This window comes from Haplochromis burtoni, unplaced genomic scaffold, assembly GCF_018398535.1.
Source record: "Haplochromis burtoni strain Fernald_Lab_line unplaced genomic scaffold, NCSU_Asbu1 Contig_1078, whole genome shotgun sequence".
NCBI lineage: Eukaryota > Metazoa > Chordata > Actinopteri > Cichliformes > Cichlidae > Haplochromis > Haplochromis burtoni.
In genome coordinates, this window is record NW_024583439.1 from 45,115 (window position 1) to 64,386 (window position 19,272).

General features: G+C 36.2%; 3 protein-coding genes and 1 non-coding gene across 4 annotated transcripts; 2 read left to right on the top strand and 2 right to left on the bottom strand.

The window, feature by feature from the left end:
* The first annotated feature begins 422 nt into the window (after positions 1–422).
* On the top strand, positions 423–2,926 carry LOC102304573 (secretory phospholipase A2 receptor). Its single transcript, XM_005951613.3, has 6 exons — positions 423–551; positions 768–797; positions 971–1,327; positions 1,420–1,773; positions 1,892–1,986; positions 2,548–2,926. Exons 1-6 carry the CDS (start codon positions 533–535, stop codon positions 2,629–2,631), a joined length of 939 nt encoding a protein of 312 aa, XP_005951675.1. The 5' UTR covers positions 423–532; the 3' UTR covers positions 2,632–2,926.
* A 5,327-nt stretch (positions 2,927–8,253) lies between these two features.
* On the top strand, positions 8,254–15,563 carry ankmy2a (ankyrin repeat and MYND domain containing 2a). Its single transcript, XM_005951614.3, has 10 exons — positions 8,254–8,468; positions 8,904–8,968; positions 9,782–9,920; positions 10,027–10,125; positions 10,536–10,696; positions 11,086–11,300; positions 12,415–12,550; positions 12,747–12,875; positions 13,080–13,209; positions 13,838–15,563. The coding sequence occupies exons 1-10, from the start codon at positions 8,402–8,404 to the stop codon at positions 13,975–13,977; spliced, it is 1,281 nt and encodes a 426-aa protein (XP_005951676.1). The 5' UTR covers positions 8,254–8,401; the 3' UTR covers positions 13,978–15,563.
* On the bottom strand, positions 15,543–16,756 carry LOC121811782 (U2 small nuclear ribonucleoprotein A'). Its single transcript, XM_042216487.1, has 3 exons — positions 16,603–16,756; positions 16,387–16,476; positions 15,543–16,304 (listed from the first exon to the last, which is right to left on the bottom strand). Exons 1-3 carry the CDS (start codon positions 16,640–16,642, stop codon positions 16,210–16,212), a joined length of 225 nt encoding a protein of 74 aa, XP_042072421.1. The 5' UTR covers positions 16,643–16,756; the 3' UTR covers positions 15,543–16,209.
* Positions 16,757–17,425: 669 nt separating this feature from the next.
* Positions 17,426–17,962, bottom strand: LOC102305183. Its single transcript, XR_006053477.1, has 4 exons — positions 17,922–17,962; positions 17,755–17,828; positions 17,585–17,624; positions 17,426–17,509 (listed from the first exon to the last, which is right to left on the bottom strand). It is a non-coding gene; the product is annotated as an uncharacterized LOC102305183 (transcript).
* Between the last annotated feature and the right edge of the window lie 1,310 nt (positions 17,963–19,272).

The window sequence follows — 19,272 nt, forward strand, 5'->3', positions numbered from 1 at the left end:
AAGAAATATAAATAAAACACAAAACACACCCAGGACCATGACAGGTTAATGCCTAAAGCATATAAACTTAGCACAAAAAGTAAGGAAATTCATTTCGTTTGCTTATTTCTTTGTTGTTCATCTTGGCCATAAATCTTATACTGTTGGAAAACTTATTTTCCCTCTGTATGGTGCCATATTTGGAAGAACAATGCATGCAGGTATGTGTCCAGAGGGTATTTGTGGATTGGTACTACCATTATATCTGGCAATATTAAGGGTCAGGTTAAAGCCTTGACTTTGACTTTTCCTTTAAATGGAGAAGAATAATTTGCATTACTTAGTCCAGATTTCCACAGGCTTTGCATACTGAGGAAGAATTATTTGCGCATACAGGTAAATGTGTCAACCACTACCACCTCTTTCTGATAAACCCTTGTCAGTATCACATTTAGGTCCAAAGACTGAATCAGTTCTAGCATAGTAACAACTGCAGTGCAAACTGCAGAAATTTAGGACACATTTGCTCGTAAATGTAATTTTGGGACAGATCATGAAGCAGTTAACATTAGGTAAGATTCTTTCATTATCTTCTTTCATGTCATGTCATGTTTACATTACTTTTTGAGAGATAGATAGTTGACTGGCAACCCTTTCCAGGGTGTACCCCTAGGAAAGCTTGGATATTATTTAAGGCAGTACGTAAAGGTTCTGCTTTAAAGGATCTTGATTATTTAAAATATGAGGAAATAAATGTTCTTACATTATTCTTATGAATGTCTTTACAGTCTTGGAAACACACCTAATTCTACTTGCAGGTCAGTGAAGTCCCAGTATTTCTGAAAACCCTGTTTCTCCTCGGGTAGTATCTCCCACAGCAAATCCCTGTCACCTTCTCAAATGATAAAATTTACTATTAGTTGTTGTCTTAATTTCAGAATTAAGTAGCAATGTGTTATGCTGACGTAAAATTATGACCTTTCTTCCACAGGGATGTGTTTTCTACCTTTGTATCCCTACCAGATCCAAAACTTCTTATTCTATAGTCCAAAAACATGGTATGAGGCACAAAGCTACTGCAGAGAGAAATGCATTGACCTGCTCACCTTTGACAACATGAAACAGATAGAAACAATTGTTAATTTTCTTGAGAACAAATACAATGATGCTGTGTGGTTTGGGCTTTGGAAAGGCAAGACTCAGAGATGGCACTGGTCTATGCCAAGTAACGATTTCTACAATTATTTGCCTTGGGGCTCCAACACAAATTACAACTGTGGTACATATGAAAATAGGAGTTTGTCTTCAGACCCTTGTCATTACGCCAAAAATTTTATATGCTTTGACGGTAAGAGAGTACCACAGCTACAATATACCAATATACAAATTAAGTATATTAAGTTTGTTTGCTTTTCTTTAATTTTCCTTTCTTTTTATCAGGAAAGAAAAAAGGTGCTGAGCAGTATATTCTCAGTTCAGCAACAATGGGTTGGAGTGAGGCTCAAAACTACTGCAGAACCAACCACACAGACCTGACCAGTGTGAGGAATGATGCAGAGCATCAGATAATTCAGAGTCTAGCTAATGGTATGGATGTTTGGATTGGACTCTTCAAAGACCCCTGGGAGTGGTCTGACCAGAGTAACTCCTCACTGAGATACTGGCCAGTAGAGCAGAAAATTTGGACTGAAGAAACTGAGCACTGCGGTGCTTTGTTGAAGAATGAATCTGGTAAATGGGGGCAACTGCCATGTTCTAACAAATACCCATTCTTATGTGTCTGTAAGGTCAAAGGTAGGTACTTAATTTACAGCATCTCTTGTTGTTTTTACTGTGTAAATATCTGAACTAAACACACAGAAATGATGAATGAACAATTTTCTGCTTATATGTTCCTTTCCACATATAATAGAAACCACAGTCAAAGTGATTAAATTGAGAATCAGCCTGCAAGACTCTGGGCTGGATCTAAATAACCCTACCATACAAGAGAACATCTTGAAGCAAGTAAGTCTTGCAGATCTTTGCTCTAAGTGTTTTGCCTCCTACATTCTGCTCAGAGAATAAGAAAATACAGTATTAATGACCTACTTAAACCAGGCCAAAACATGTTGTCCAGTCCTACCTGCAAGGTAGTAGCTGGGTTCAATGCAGGCTCCTCCAGTCTGCATGCCAAATATCCTTGGGCAAGAGACTAACCCTATGTTGTTCTCCAATGCATCCATCTGAGTATGAATGTTAGATACTAAGCACTTAACAAAACATGATTGGGTGAATGAATTAGTTGAATAAAGCGCTTTGAGTGCTCAGATAGAGTAGAAAAGTGCTATGTAAAAACCAGTCCATTTACCATAGCACTCCTTTAATGATAATTTACTTGCTGTTGTTGTTGTTGTTTGGTAACGTGGCAAGTTAAATAGTTGATCACAGAAAATTTGGACATGTGATGTATCTACAAGATCTGAAGATCACATTATGTGCTTTTTGTTGTTCTGTTAGAACATTTTGTGTAAGATGTCAGATCTAAATGATCCTATAAACAGGTCTTGTTTTTTTTCTGTTTTCTAGCTGATGGCTTCAACTGGAGCTAACATAAATCTGAAGTGGAGAAAGCAATCCAGTGGAAAGATTTTCATCAAAGAGATTCCCTAAAGTGGCTGAGCGCTTAACACCAGTTTTCTTATTTATTGATTGGTTTGATTTGATGATTTTGCCAAACATATAACAGTATGCTAAATCCAACAGCACAGAGGCAGTGTAGAAGCATAACCTACGAGTATAAAACAAATAATCCAAACTGACACTTTTTCCAGGTTTAATAAATATAGGCAACTATCTTACAAGCACCAAAATTAGATCTGTTTGACACTGTCTGAACAGCAAAACATTTCTGGATTTTTATATATATATACATATATATATATATTTATTTATTAGGGGTGCAACGATTCACAAAATTCACGGTTCGATATTTTTTCGATACAAAAAAATGTTCATGCCTTTTTAATTTGTCATTTATTAAAATTATAAATATATATTTTAACTCAAAAGTACAAGATTTCAATTTTATGTTGCTGAAACAACAAAGTAATAAAAAAATTTATCTATCTGATCGACAAATCACTCATCTTTGGAAAAGAGAGTTTATTACAGAGAAATGGCTCTTTCCAAAATAAAAGCTATACTATACGCTTCTTCTGGGCTATATTCTCAGCAGCATATTAAACATATCAGGTCCCCATAAGGAGAATCATGTGCTAACTCAGTGAATCTGCGTTCGACTACGCCTAGGCTGCACTGTCGAGCGCAGATCCACTGAGCGCTCAACACAGACAGCATCGTCAGAAGAAAAGTTGATAAAATAAATTAAAATTCTTGTATTGTTCGATACATATGCGTACCAAACCGAAAGCACTGTATCGAACGGTTCAATATCGATACGAGTATTGTTGCACCCCTAATATATATATATATATTCCTTACTTGGACTGACATTACAGAATGAAATGTCATTCATTTCATCTTCTCCTAATTTACATAATCCACACAGGTATCCATGTCTGCCAACTTCACAGAGTAGTGCAAGGATTCCTGTTTGGAACTCTGCAAGTAAACAACTCATGTTGCTGATAAGAATTCCTGATAAGTTTGCAATAACATACCGTTCAGGACTGTAGTTTTGCTTAATTTGAATATATATTTGCAATTTTGGCTTTCATGATATTTTAATGAAAGTATCTTTCTTTTAATTGTGTTCAAAATGAGTGTGCAGCACTTTTGCTTCCTCAAAAACAGTATAGCCTACAAAGAATTATTATTTATGTATTTATTGATTGTGTTCAGCTTAATTAACATCTTATAGTTAGATTATATTTTTATCGTATTTATCCAAGAATTAACTTTTTCTTAGGAGTCAATCAAGCATCTAATAAGAGTTTATTTTGTTTCCATGTAAACACCCACCAAGCAAGTTCTGTGTAGAATCTGCTGTTGTGGAGATCAGAGAAATATTTTACTGCTAATGTTCATGATCATCATCATTATCATTGCATTAATAACATAATCTACAGCATTGATATTGTATTCAGATGTTTAAACATATTGGCACCCAATTAGCCTTTATTACAGGTGCAGTTATAACCACTTTAAACTGTTGAGTTAAATCTATAATCTTAAATGCTTTGGAATGCTTTTCATAATCTTAAATGTTTATATGTAGATTACATTGCATTATAAAAAAAGGCCTAACTCTGAGTACACTCTGTGCCAAAGTAGACAGCGTGCTTGTGAAAGTGAAACTAAAGCAGAGTCTAAGTGTAAGTTACTTTGAGGAGCTGTTGGGAGGATGCTACTCATTTATAGGTGAGAGGTTAATCATATTTTGCTTGTGACTGCAAAACTGTGCCTGCAAAAGAACAGTTTGTTGCAGAATGTGTGCCTGATGTTCCAGACGATAAGGCAGCGTCCGGCAGCGAAAGGAAGACACCTGGCATGGAGATGAGGCGATGTTGCTTTTTCAAACTGTGTTAAAAGTCATTGTGGTTTTGAAACTTATGCATGTGATGACCCATGAGGGGGCGTCATAAATTTCCCTGATGATATAAAAACAACTGATTGTGTATTGTTAGAGAGAGATCGATGCTGTCTGCGTACAGTGTTCATCTCCCACACGTGTGTTCATTAAAATCATCGTTTGACTTAACCCGGCCGGACCAGTGTTGTTATTTTGGATTTCCTCCTATATCCCTCCTCAATATTTGAACCCTTAACACTGTTTTACATCCTTTACATTACCCACACCCTGTATCATAGTTGTATATAAAACAGACACATGTACGATAAAGCTGAAATTAAAACATCCAAGATCTTTTCCTACAGTTTGCTTTCCCAGTCAAATTGAACCATCTGCATTTTCAGTTTCACAGTCCCTCAGAGTCTTAGAATAATAATAATAAGAGTAAATCCTAACTATGTGAACTGATATGTATATTAAAATGTAAAATCTTTAAAAGCCAATGCCCTTTTTTCTTCTTTGATTACCTTTAATATTACCTTAAAAAACAGAATAAAACAGCTTTCCACTGGAACCTATTTGTGAAAGCTGGTATGTAACTTGTAGCACTACGTAGTCTCTATATAGGAAATCTTTGCAAAAATAAATTATTATAAATGCAGCAGGTCAAATCAGAACAGACTTTCCTGTCACTGCATCTACTCAAGTAATTTATTGTATTTATTTTATCTCATTTTATTCTTGTACACCGTGGCACATTTTTATGTTTATTTTATTTTGTTAATTTATGCGCTTGAATGACAATGAAACCTTGAACCTACTGTTCAGCATTTGTTTTAAGTCAGTGTTTTTGACCACAAGCTGATGAATCCTTCTAAATTTATTTCAACCTAGCATATTTGCCATTAACATGACTGTGGCTGAAAACTAAAATGCCTACAGCTTTTGACTTTCTTAAAAACCTTTCGCATCACAAGTTCATACACCATAAACCTCACTACATCAGTAAACACATACATAATAAATTCAAATTTAATTCAAATTTAAAAAAGAACACACACGTCGGTCTCCTGTCTTTAGTATCTTTATTCTTATTATTTTGTGAAAGATCATCAAAAAAACATTAATTTGAACTGTGGCTGATATGGGTTGGAGAATTTAACATCTTAGACAAAAAACTCTGCCTCACCACTTGTTTATGACCTCTAAAATAGCCTATTAAATCTTTACCAAAGAAATAAGCAACTCTCTCAGGACTTCCCGAAAAAGAGCTAGGATGTGCCAAGATTTCTCCTGAAGCTCTTTGCATGCTGATGTCACAAACCTAAATCCAGACAGGAGACTTTGCATATAGTCAGGCTTCAATCTCTGCAGAGGAAATTACATGTATTTACTTTCATTCCAGTCGTCTAGCTCTACTTGCCTAAATATGATCATGAGATTTTAAGACATTATTATTTAATGATCAACAAAATATGCAAAGAGAATTCTAATCAAACAGACCAATTCACGTATGTACCGCGGCACAGTGGTTGGGAAACACTGGGCTATAATACATACAAATCTAAAAAATATATTAATGAGGGGCTAAATAAATAATATTTTTGTCACCTCAGACACATCACAGCAAAAACTTTTTTGTGTGATTTTCAGACATTAAGCTTGTTATGGATTACATTTAAACATTGATTAATTGAGGTATTTTATTTCCCTTTATCTTGTTTTACTTCTCTCTTTTCTTTTTTTTTTCTTTTTTTTTCTTTTTAATCGTGGTACTTTATTTCTGTAGACTTAGACTTTTTTTTAACTCTTTTGTCTTCTCATTGATTTTTTTTAAAATTTCATTGAACTATATTCTGCTTTTCAGTTATTTAATTTTTTTTAATTATTTTATCAATTTAAATTAAAATATCAGAGAAAGACCTGTCCAGGGTGTACCCCGCCTCTCGCCCTACGACAGCTGGGATTGGCTCCAGCGCCCCCCGCGACCCTGAAAAGGAAAAGCGGTAGCGAATGGATGGATGGATGGATATCAGAGAAAGTTTAAAGGGTAAATTGAATTTTGCTGGAATGGCAAACAGCTGTGAATCAAAGAGTCCCAAAATACACATTTGTAAGACATTATTTTATCTTCGAAGTATATACTAACTATTGTGCTACTTTACATTAAATAAATGTAACATTACATTCAAAATACTAAATTGATTAAAATGCTAAACCAGGTTTTTGTTTTTCTACTTTATATACCCTAAATAAAGGACAAATCTAATAAATGGTTGCTGCATTCCAAAGAATCCCCTGTGCTGAAGTAATATGCCTGTTATCTTATTCATGTTGCTTGAGTGTGTGCAACTTATTTTACGATTTCTTACAATTTGATGAGAACAAGTCTTTTTTTCTTCTTTTATTTGTGTTCTAATTGTACTTCTTCATAAGCACAAAAAAGTAGAAATGTTCAAAAAAGAAAGACAAGAGAAAACAAGAGATAAGACAAAAAACAGCTCACATTGTGTTTATGTAACCAATACGTCTACTCACCAAAGAATGACTGAAGCAATATGGATAACAGCAGAGGACAATTTATTTAGGGTCTGATGCCAATTTACCATCGGTGTCCAGCACTTTAAAGGACTGATGGACTGGAGCACATATCCCTCAAAACATTCTATGTACAGCATATAATCTTTTTCAAAACCCTGACTATAGATCCCCTGACCTCCCTGAACTCTTGGTAAATGGGCATAACATTACAGCTAACAGTCTAAAAAACTCCCAAATTAGGGAATTATTTACTAATGTTTTTTACTAATGAAACAATTACCTAAAACTTCCCATTCCTCAAAGCTAAGGAGGTCCACTACAAAATCCTTTCTGGTATTTACCCTTCCAAAGAATTTCTCAGACGTCGCTTTGCTATTGATAATAATTCTTGCTCTTTTTGTGATGGGGATATTGAATCAACAGAACATTTATTTTATAATTGTATATTCTGTAAAGCCCTGTGGAACGATGTGCACTACTGGCTCTTCCCAAAGATTCCAATTTTACTTGAATTTTCTAAAAATGATATTATCTTTAGTTCTCTAAGAAAAGAAAAGAAGCTTGAAAGTGTTCTAAATGTAATGATTATTATGGGCAAATTCTTCATTCACAAATGTCGTTTTCTGAAAACAAAGCTGTCCTTTTGTACTTTTCACAAAGAACTCTGCCTCTTCCTCTCATCTGTTAAATTTATGGACAAAAAACAAGCTCTGGTTCTGAATCATATGATTATTGAATTAGATCTGCTAGAAAACCCCTAAGGTATAACGTCTTTTTTTTTTGTTTGTTTGTTTGTTTGCTTTGATTCTGTTTGGGGTTTGTTTTTATTTATTTATTTGTTGTTGTTTGTACTTCCTGTTCATTATCTATCTTCTATATGTTGGAATTCAGCCTGTTCTGATACTATTTCATGTTGGGAAAATAGAATCTTTGTAAAGATTGCCATAATTGTGGTACATTTCTGTGCAATTAAAAAAAACAAAAAAAAAACAACTTTCTAGACTTCCGTGGAACTCATCAGTTTTTTTAAAGGGGTGTTATCTCTTGCACTTCACTGTTGTGACATATGATGAGAAAATGTGACATTATATCTAATCCTCATATTTATTAGATTTTTTGTTGTTGCATTGTTCTAAAAAGTCAAAAAGTCCAGACGGTCGATTAAACGTTGACGTATTTTTGACTGTGACACATATCCCCCCTACTAGGGGTTGGCAGTGGTACATTCCAGATGACAGCTCGTTCTGAGCTAGCCTTCATGCCTGAGCATCAGCATACTGTCGGAGCCACGGACAGTGTAGAGTTATTTGAAAACTCGGTGGTTTATTTGTGCCATTATCGTCTCGTTTGAAGCTAATATTGGCCAGAATGTCTGCTTTAAAGAAAGGAGACTTGTCACCAAGTGAAAAGGAGTTGTTTGAGGTTATTACTGCAGGTAAGCCGGCTAACGCTAATCCTTGAAAACACCATACAGCAGTTAGCTCCTGTTAGCTCTTTTGAGAAAGTGTGACTGAATTAAATAACTGAACCGCAGTTAAAGCCGTGATGCATGTTTGCAGCTCCTTTATTAATAGCAGTTGACTTTAAAATTAGCTGTGTCAAAGCTTGTGAATAGCTGATGTTAGCTCAAAGCTAATCATTCAGGCTAAAATGTAGTCCCACCTCACTAATGCAAACTTGCAGGATAACATGAGTTTTAAACGTGATCTAAGTGGACCAAACTACATGGTAGATTAGAATGATTATGCAGTGTATAAGTTGGACTATGGCAGACTAATGTAGAAAAAAAATCTTAATTTAATATAGTTTAGTAGCTGTAAATCGTAGTGTTGTGTGTACTGAAATAATACTGAGGGGTTTTTGTCTTTAGGAAACGTTCAAGAGGCCTCAAGGTTGCTGGGCTGTAAGGATGTTCGAGTCAACTGTTTGGATGAGGTAAAAGAGTATGTCTGATCGCAATATCGAGAAAACAAAACATGCACATGTAACAAAGCACGTTATCTGTCTCGTCTCTTTTACGTATTTAATCGAATGTTGACTTGCAATGATAATTTTTAGTTACGTTTAATTTATATTAACAGCGTATGCACTAATAATTCTTTTTTTGAGTACAGATACTAAATCTGGTGTCATAAATTGACAACTTACTGGACATTTTTCAAAAGCTCCTCTCTACCTCGTTTACAAGGGTTAGGGGGGCGGGGGCATCGATTTATATTATTTCTTGTGTCTTATCCTTGTGACAAAAGTCGCATTCATCTCTAATTACGATATAATCATCAGGCCAAAAGGTTCAAATGGTAAAATAACTACATCTGAGACACCATCTGTGGTGTCTTCTAAAAAGTAAGTCTTTTCATTTCAGGACTGCAGTTTATTTGTGGAGCACACATGATGAGCTATTTAAGACAAGGTCAAACACATGTGTTGCTGAATAAAAGGACAAATTATAAGTCACCACTCTGAAGGACTTTAGAGGACGTTTGTCCTGTCCACCTGTCAGAAGCAGATGGTTGTAGTTTGATGTTTTTTTAACTTTACTGTACCTGTAGCAGATGGTGAAGGTAAGTACAGACAGATAATAAAAACAAGCATTTTAACTGTTTGGAAGCAATTGTAGTAACCTTTTTTTTTTTTTTTAATCTATTAGTTTTGAATTTTTTTCTGTAAATATTTCCTTATTTCTAATCTTTGCTTAAATGCAATAAATATCAGCAGCTTTTCTTAACTTTTTTGTCTTATCCACAGTATGGGATGACTCCTCTCATGCACGCCGCTTACAAGGGAAAAGCAGACATGTGCAAGTTGTTGCTTCAACACGGTGCAGATGTGAATTGTAATGAGCATGAGCATGGATACACAGCGCTGATGTTTGCTGGCCTGTCAGGTAAAACCTGTGTGTGCGTGTTGGTTTTAATCGTTCCAGCAGCATCACTGAAGAATCAGTTGTTTCTTTATTAAGTGTTGTGACTTTCCTTCTTTTGTGCCTGCAGGAAAGACTGATATCACATGGATGATGCTGGACGCAGGGGCAGAAACAGACGTAGTTAACTCTGTCGGAAGGACTGCTGCACAGATGGCAGCTTTTGTTGGTACGTTTGGAGTAACGGTTAGCTTTTAGGTCTCAGTGGTCTACACACAAAGACAAAAAGACAGAGACAAAACCTTTTTAGTCAGATTTTTTTTTTCTTCCTTATGCATGGAAAAAAAACTAGATTGGCATTAGCTTCAGTTTTTTTTTATGTATTTCTTTTTCTTAACATCCCTTACCTACCTACTTGACCTACATTAGATACAAATTATTGGAACTGACTGATCTTGGGTATGATCACTTTTTTTTTGATTATATCATTTCATTTTTTGCTAGCTGGTACATTCCACCATCCGTGCCCTCCATACACACTGAAGAAATCTTAGAATTGCCTTTAGTATTTCCATTTGACTGGTCATTTGTTGTACATGTGCTAAAACAAATGAACAAACTAATTTGTTCTCTCTTTAGGGCAACATGATTGTGTCACAGTGATCAACAACTTCTTCTCCCGTGCCAGACTGGATTACTACACTAAGCCTCAGGGTTTGGAGAAGGAACCCAAGCTACCACCCAAACTTGCTGGACCTTTGCATAAGGTCATCATGAGCACCAACCTGAACCCTGTCAAGGTAAAGCTTCCCTGGTTTCTAAAAGGTCATGATATAAAAATATATAATTGATGCAGCTATTGTTATTACCCACTGATACAGATTAAAGTGCTGTTGCAGTCTTTTATTTATTCATTTGCAAATATTACTCTGATTTCTTCTGGTTATGGGCATTGTGCAGCAAACTTTCAAATACATTTTGTCACTGAGCAATGGGGTATAGTTAAAAACAGCCAGATACTGGTTTAGCTCTGATTGACTGGTCAACAGCAGGGATGTCCTGTGGTGCACTTGGAGCTATGAACGGAACTGAAAACAGATTTTTACATCACAGATTATGAGCAAAGACATTAAATGTAAACTGCATTTCTTTTACTAAGAAGAACCTCGGTGTTTGGTTTGTTTTCCAGATGGTGATGCTGGTGAAGGAGAATCCTTTACTGGCGGAGGTGGAGGCGCTGGACAAATGTCGCCGGGTGATGGAGCTTATCTGTGAGAAGTGCATCAAGCAGCAGGACATGAACGAGGTGTTGGCCATGAAGATGCACTACATCAGCTGTGTGCTGGGAAAATGTGCCTCCTTCCTCAAAGACCGTGAGGACAAGCTAGACGGTCTCCTTAAGAGGTGTGTGATCTAAAAATGATCTTTGTTAGACCTACAATAATCTAGTGTTTACTTTCTGTGCTTTTTGTGTGTGTTAAATAAATGTAATGATAGCACAGGTTAGAATGTGTTCTTAATTAATTTTTTTAATGCTTCTAAGCAGCTTTTCATGGTAGGGCATTTGTTTTTGTCAGTGTTGTGACCAATATGGATCGTAACAACACTGATGGTGACAGAATTGTTGGTTATTCTACCCACTCTAAGGCTACGTTCACACTGCAGGTCTTAATGCTCAATTCCGATTTTTTGATCAAATCCGATTTTTTTGTCTGCTCGTTCACACTACAAATAAAATGCGACAGCAAACGCGATCTAGTGTGAACGCTCAAAGCGGCCCGCATGCGCAAAAGAAGACGTCACACACAACACGCTCTGTTTAGACCCAGAGCAAACTATATTGTTTGACTGATGGCCCTTAATATAAAGACTTCGGACTCCATGTTTCCCAATTTTTGCTTTAAGTTATTTTGTTATTTACATAATAATGTAGATAACCTAATAATGATCCTTATTGCTGTTTTAGAGGAGCGGTGCTTCAAAGGATAGTTGCAGATTTCTGTCAGAATCTGCAGATTATACAGTACAAATAAAATGTTCACGTTTCTCCAACGTTGTCTTCCCAGCAGTCTCACCGGATGGCCAGGAAGCGTTCACGATGTCTTCTCGGGCGCTTCTCCTGTGCTGATAATTGGCGTCTGTCTTGTGTCAGTGACATAAAAGACGGATTTAATGCGACATGACCGTTCACACAGCTGTCGCTTTCTGAAACATCGGATATGTATCGGATTCAGTACCACATACGAAAGTGACCCAGATTGGATTTGAAAATATCGGATTTGTGCCGTTCACACTGTCACACCATGATCGGATATGGGTCGCATAGGGTCAAAAAAATCGGATTTGATGCGCTTTCGCCTGCAGTGTGAACGTAGCCTAACACTCAAGCCTGATCCTGAGTGGAGCTATGTCTGTTAAAACCAAAAATTCCAAAATGCAGTGAATTTTATTATTTTAAGTTATTTTTGAGATGACATCCACTGTACAGTTATAAATACCTCTAATCCTTGTTTTCCAGCTTGCTGAAGGGTCGGGACTCTGATGGTTTCCCCGTGTATCAAGAGAAGTTTATCAGAGAATGCATTCGCAAATTCCCATATTGTGATGCTACTCTGCTGCAGCAGCTGGTGCGGAGTATCGCTCCTGTAGAGATTGTGAGTTTGCAAATCTAACTCACTGGAAAGCTAAATGGATCAAAAGGCTAAATTAAGCGATGTGTATCTTTTCATGAAAAAAAAAAAAAAAAAAGTCACAACTTTGTTTTGAATAGGTTTCATTCAAGCTTAATGTATTTTGTAATTAGCTGTGTGTGGTGGTTGATTTGTGTCTTTCTTTCTAACATCATTGCAGGGTAACGACCCCACAGCTCTGTCAGTGCTGACTCAGGCCATCACCGGTCAGGTCGGCTTCATGGACGCAGAGTTCTGCACGACCTGTGGAGAGAAAGGAGCCGAGAAGAGATGCTCCATCTGTAAAATGGTGAGCGTCAGAGCTACAACAGATTGTCGGTTTTACCTAAACAATGAAGCCTGTTGTTGTTTCTTTGTTTTAATTTGATGTGAAATTTTTAATTATGACCTTTTCTGAGAGTCCTTTCTTTAACTGACTGCTTGGATTGTTTACCTTTTTTGACATAAACGGTGTACAAATAAAGTTGTTGTTTTTTTGTTTTTTTCTCACCAGGTGATCTACTGTGGCCAAGCTTGCCAAAAGATGCACTGGTTCACCCACAAGAAAGTTTGCAAGAAGCTCCAAGAGCAAAGAGAGAAACAAGAAGCAGAAGCAGCCAAACTGAGGATGCAACAGAACAAAGGTATTTTCTTCATTAGAAAGCTAAAATAAGTCACACAAAATGGTAACACAAACATTTGTCCCACAGAAGCTACTAAATGTAGCTTCCCACAAAAGCTACTAAATGTAGCTTCTGTGTTAAATGTTACAAAATGTGTGTAATGACAGTGTTCTATTAAAGTAGAATCAGTTCCATTTTAAGGTCATTTTAACATCAATATCTGACTTTTTACTTAAAATCGTCTGCTTCAGGATCAGTGTGAATAGAGCCATCATGTTTCAATATTTTTCTTTAAATTTCACTTTTGAGAAAACCCTTAAAAGCTCTAATTTTCTGCTTATGGATTTACAAAAAAAAATATTTTCAAATTTTAAAAAAAATTATGCTTTTCTTTTTACATTCTTAAAAAAAGAAAATTTTAAAAAGGGAGGCATACAAAATAACATCACTAATTAAGAGCTCATTTGAATTTTCTCCCATATTTAAATAAACTCACAGTAAAAGCATGCTGTGAAAGACTTTATATTAAAATATGATCAGTTTAATATAGAATTTTAACTGACGGTCATCAAGAGTTGATCAGGGATAAAACACAAAGCTGCATGTGATTTAAAATAGGTTTGAATGACTTGTCTTGTTTGTCTTTCAGAAGAGAGTAAAGCTGTGCAGGATGCCACAGACTCCATGCAGGAGCTTTCAGTAGACACTAGCAGTGAGGTCACCCCTTCAAACACTGCAGCAGAAACGGAAACATCAGACCCTGCAAGCACCCCAGCTGCTGGCAACTGATGAACATCTGACAGTTGAAGACAATGACCATCTTCTCTAGGGTCTATCCACACACCACAGATAGAGAGCAAACTGGCCATAAGAATAAACGCCAGATAAAGACTCGAAGAAGGACTCATATTTATTAACAATCTAAGACTCTCACCATAACGGCAAGACACATCCGAGGAATGCCGCAGTCTTTGTGTCCTTTTTCTAAGTTAACTTTTCATATGGAATTGTTATAATATCTGAATGTGAACACTGCATAGGCTAAAGTGTTTTTGGTAGACGTCACTGGGAGGGATTCGTAATGGCTCACATCCATTATGGAAAGCAATTCTGCCTTAAACTGTAGCAAACTGTGGGAATGAAGTAACCAATCAGAGTTGTTTCTTTGCAGTTATTTGATGTATTTCTGGGACGTCTTTTGTACTGAAAACATTATGGGAGCTGTGAGTGAAAGGCATGGCTGAAAAATGTTGACCAAAAATGTATATTTTTAAATATAAATGACATCAGTTTATTTTTCGTGAATGATGAGATGTGACTTTAATTCTCAGGATTTTCCAAATTCCGACTAAATGGAAACATTTACTCCAGCATCCACTGTTGAACAAGGACATCATGTCAGGATGGCAAGTGTCAGTTTGTCTTGAAAGATCTCACTGTTGTAGTTTTGATGTTCTTTCATTTGTTGTGCACCATGAATTATTAGAGAAGCTGAAGTCAAAATATCAAGTTCAATAAGGCTGTGATTGTTCTGAGAGCTGGTGACTTCAAATACATTAAACAGAGACCAACTTCACTGAAATATGCTGTAGATTCTCATTTTTTAAGTGTATTTATTTATGTTTGTACACTCACTCCTGAAATTATCAGGGTGTGTTTAGTGCAATCGATAGCATGTAAATCCTGTGAAACACACTTGCCCCTGATCACAAATCATCACAAACTGCACATTACTTTTCTGTTTCCAGCTGTGCTCGATGTGCCCTATTGATTTGTTTCGAGTCTTCCTGAGGCCTTGACAAACATATTCAGCATAGCTTTCCTTTATTGTTCAAAATGCCAATTAACACTTTAAACTTTTACCTATAAACATTAAAAGTTACCAAGATGCATTCTGGGACTTGACACCTTTTCATAGCTTAGTAAAGACGTGGAAAATCATTTTGGCAAAAGCATAAATGTCAGCGATGGACAAGGAGGCAGAGCGGTTCTGCTAATCAGAAGGTGGTTCGATTTATCCAGTATGCATGTCAAAGTGTCCTTGAGCAAGATACTAAAACTCAAATTCCCCCTAATGCATAGATATGAGTCCATGATGGGGTAAAGACATTCAAGGATTAGAATAATGAGCTGTATTGATGTGCAAATTTGTGAACGGGTGAATTTGAGAAGTTCTTTGAGTGCTGGTATTATTTATCAAGTGTATTACTTTGAGTTTTTTTGGTCAGAATAAAGTGGAAATATGTATTTATGATATATTCTGAGTGATAACTGGACTATAAATCAGTTTTTATTCTGTAATTGTTAGCTTTAACTTTGCTAATTAGGACCAAGCATGAAAACATCGTGCATTCCTGCATCACTAAGTATACATGTGACTCACATTGTTTGTGCTGCTGTAACTTTACTGTATGGTTTCCATTGGTAGTATTTAACATCCAGAAGTGACGCATGTGAAAGAGCATGGAAATATCTTTTACAAGGAATCTGTAGTTCCGAGTATGTTGTCCAGGAAAGAACTGGTTAAAATGCGACGCTTCCTACTGATTTGAAATAAAGTCTGAGTATATCCTGTTCAGCAGACAATAAACCACATTCTCCTGTCCATTAACCCATTAAACTCTCTTGTTTAGTGCACACTTAAGATGACTGTACAAACTGTTACTGCCAGTTTGCATCTATCATTTCATTTTGCATTTTATTCTGTTTGACATTTGTTTTAATTTCTTTTCATCTCTGGGGTCATCTGTGGCTCACTTTGTGTCAAATAACATTTTGGGGTATTTCAGATTTATTTTTACTTCCTGTGATTGTTATTGGTCTTGGGGGAAATCTTCAGTTGTAGCTCTTTTTTTTGTCTCAATCCTTCACTGTTTTGGTTTACTGGTACTTTAGGCTATTCAAATTTACGTTTGCAGTGCACCTTTTGCTCTATTTTGAACATATCACAGAAATAATGAGAATGGAGGAGAAACTTTGCACTGTGTAATGACTGAACTTGCATAGGAAGTTAGGAAGCTATCACTGGCATCTTCCAAAAGCCACAGACTGGAGGATGCGGTGACAATCCTGACTGTAAATCTGGAACGACGTCTTCCTCTCTGCTGGCTTCACTTCTAATAACACAACAGAGACAGTTCCTGTGTTTGTAATGACAAACCGCGTGTCCGATATGTCAGAACATTTCAACATCTTTACCTTTTCCATCTAAGATCTGGAGTGAGGGCAGGCGATGGATTACATGTTGGCGATAGCCAAGTTCATGAGAGATGGGATTGAGGAAAAAAGCTGCATTTTAAAATACACAGTATAGTCAAACATCCACATTTGCAGATGGATCTTTAAAGCATGAACAGAATTTCTCAGGCCAGGTTGTTGATCTGTGATGGGTGTGGTTGATGGTTCAGGACTCACTGGCATTTTGGAGCTGCTGCATCCTCCTGAGCTCGTGCATTGTGTCCTCCGACCCTCTGATCAAGTTGTTGTGAAGAAACAGGATTTGCAGGCAGGTCAGATGACTTAGAGCACCTGTGTGGGAGAGAAAGTTTTAAAAAGTCATGACTACATATGTCTTCTTTTCTAGAACATTTTCTTCAGGTCCCTACAACATATCTATATGCACAAATGTGCATGTCGAGGTGAAAAAATTACTTTTAATAATTAAAAATAATTTAAGCATTAATTCCAGCACATTTTAGAGTAAAATGTTTTTTTCACCACTTTATATTCATCTGATTTGTGTAGTAACTTTAAAAAAAAAAATCAAATAACTAATCTAAAAATACATAAGTAAGTATATATGAAAGAAAATAAATTGTTAAATGTTAAATCATTAAAAAGATGGGACTGTGTTATAACAGAGGAAACTATGTATTATTTCAAAATAAAAGTACAAAAGTGTTTGCCACAAATGTGTTGTAGCCTCCCCCAGTATTTCAGGGAGTTTCAGAATTTAGTAAGGACCTTATATACATGATTTTTTCTTGTAATTCAGGTGATGCTCTTTCTTAAAAGAAAGACTGCAGCACTTGTTTCAACACCTAAAAATTAAAGTACCTAACTAAATATGTTGCAAACTGTGAGTAAAAATTGAAAAATATATTATACGCATATTTTAAAAAAATCTACCATTAGACTTTCTTTTGACCCAGTAAAAATTACGAGTTTGTGTTTCTTTTTGTTGTTGTTGTTGTTTTTTGTTTGTCTCTTTTTTCATTCAGGGGAGAATGAGAGGTTAACCTGAGACAGACTTGATGTTGTTATTTTGAAGGTAAAGCTCAGTCAAGCAACAGTTGACGGAACGGCAGCTCAGATCTCTAATCTGTAAGAATTAGAGAGAAATAAATTTAATCGTCTGTTCCATCCTGTATGCAAAAAAAAGCTGGAAGTAGATTACCTTGTTGTTGTTCAGCCACAACATCCTCAGAAAGTGAAATCTTGATAAATCAGGAACACTGGTGAGTTTTCAGTTTAACACAATACAAACCGTCTAAATAATCTCTGGAAATTTTTCCTGTGTAAGTTAAAGATATACATATATTTTAGAAAAGTAAATGCTTTTCTTACTTTGTGGCAAGGCTGAGTTGACAAACATCGCAGTCCCTTCTTATTCCACGCTTCTGGAGAGAGTCTTCGATGACCTGTGGGTAGTAGGAAAAGGAAAAAAAGGGGTAAAACTTACATTCATGGCTGTGAAATGGTTGTGAGTGGTGTTGAGGTTAAAGCCGATTCACCTTGCCCACCTCCATCTTCTGCTATATTTCCTGACCAAGGCACACTGTTGCCAGGATACACCTGTTGAAATCACAACAAACACAAAAGTTGCTCTTCTATTTCAAAAAAATATGTGATTGTGATATGTGATGTTGTTGGTTTTGCTCTCATAGGGCTGTGGGAGGCATACGCACTTTTTGTTCATTTTTGCACAGGTTAAAGAGTTTATGTTTGTAACATCTGCAGGACAGCCAGAGATCCAGCAGAGGGCAATGCTTCACCAGACCTGAGTGGCAAAGTCAGTAGAATTCATTTAGGTTAACACAGTGCATGCAGCAACCTAAATGATTAGTCAGATTTTTCTATTATCGCCAGCTGCATTTCAGCCACTTAGTGCAGTGATTCACATTTAAGTAACAACAGTTTAAGTCTCCATATGTGGAAAGTCATGTTTAAAGTACTTTTTTCCCATTTACTTTATCTGAAATTTGACTGTTTGTTTTTATTAACGTGCTTGCATGAACTATGTGTGCAACAAGGTTGGCTTTTTGACCCCAGATACTATGTTTAGTGTCTGTTAGTCATAAGTAGAAACTGTCTCTTATGCTCTCAGACAATTAATTGTAATTTCATGTGACTGGGCATGAAACAGAGCACTAAAACCCATTTGTGAAACTGGCAACGGGAAAATTTGCTAAGTTACTTGTTCTACATTTCTTTCTTTGTCATGGCTCACTCGTCTTCACATTGTTGGAAATAGTTTTACTTGCATAAATGTAAACTGAAATTATGGCTCTTGAGGAACTTGTGTTTGGTCACATCTATTCTCAATCTAATCTTAATTGACTTAATCGCTTTTGATTAATCAAAGTACTGATATACTGTAAATAGCCTCAGCTTGCGGTCAATTTGATGGGTGTTCAATCACATTTCATAATCTTCTTTATCAGCTGGAACAGGCTGATTGTAAAGTGGTTGCATAAAAATGAAAACTGTCAGTGGGAAGCATGATGATGACAAGAGTGATACCACTCCCCCTCTTTTGTTTGTATTATACATACAGAAGCTGACTAGCTTTGTTTACCACAAATGCTTGAAATGCAAAAACAGCTTGTTCTAAATGGTAACTTAAGACAGCTAGCAGCATTTCTAAAACTCACAAATAACAACACATTTATTTTCCTTACATTGGCGTTTTCTACCTTTCCTTTTCACTATAACATTTCGAAAGTGTAAAAAGCAAACTGGCTAAACTCTGTATTGGATTCCACTACGACACCATGAAATCTTGTTGTTCTAAGCACCTCGGAGGACCTGCCAATGTTCCTCCATAAATTTTGTTTGTCACATTCTTTTATCTTTTTGTGTAAT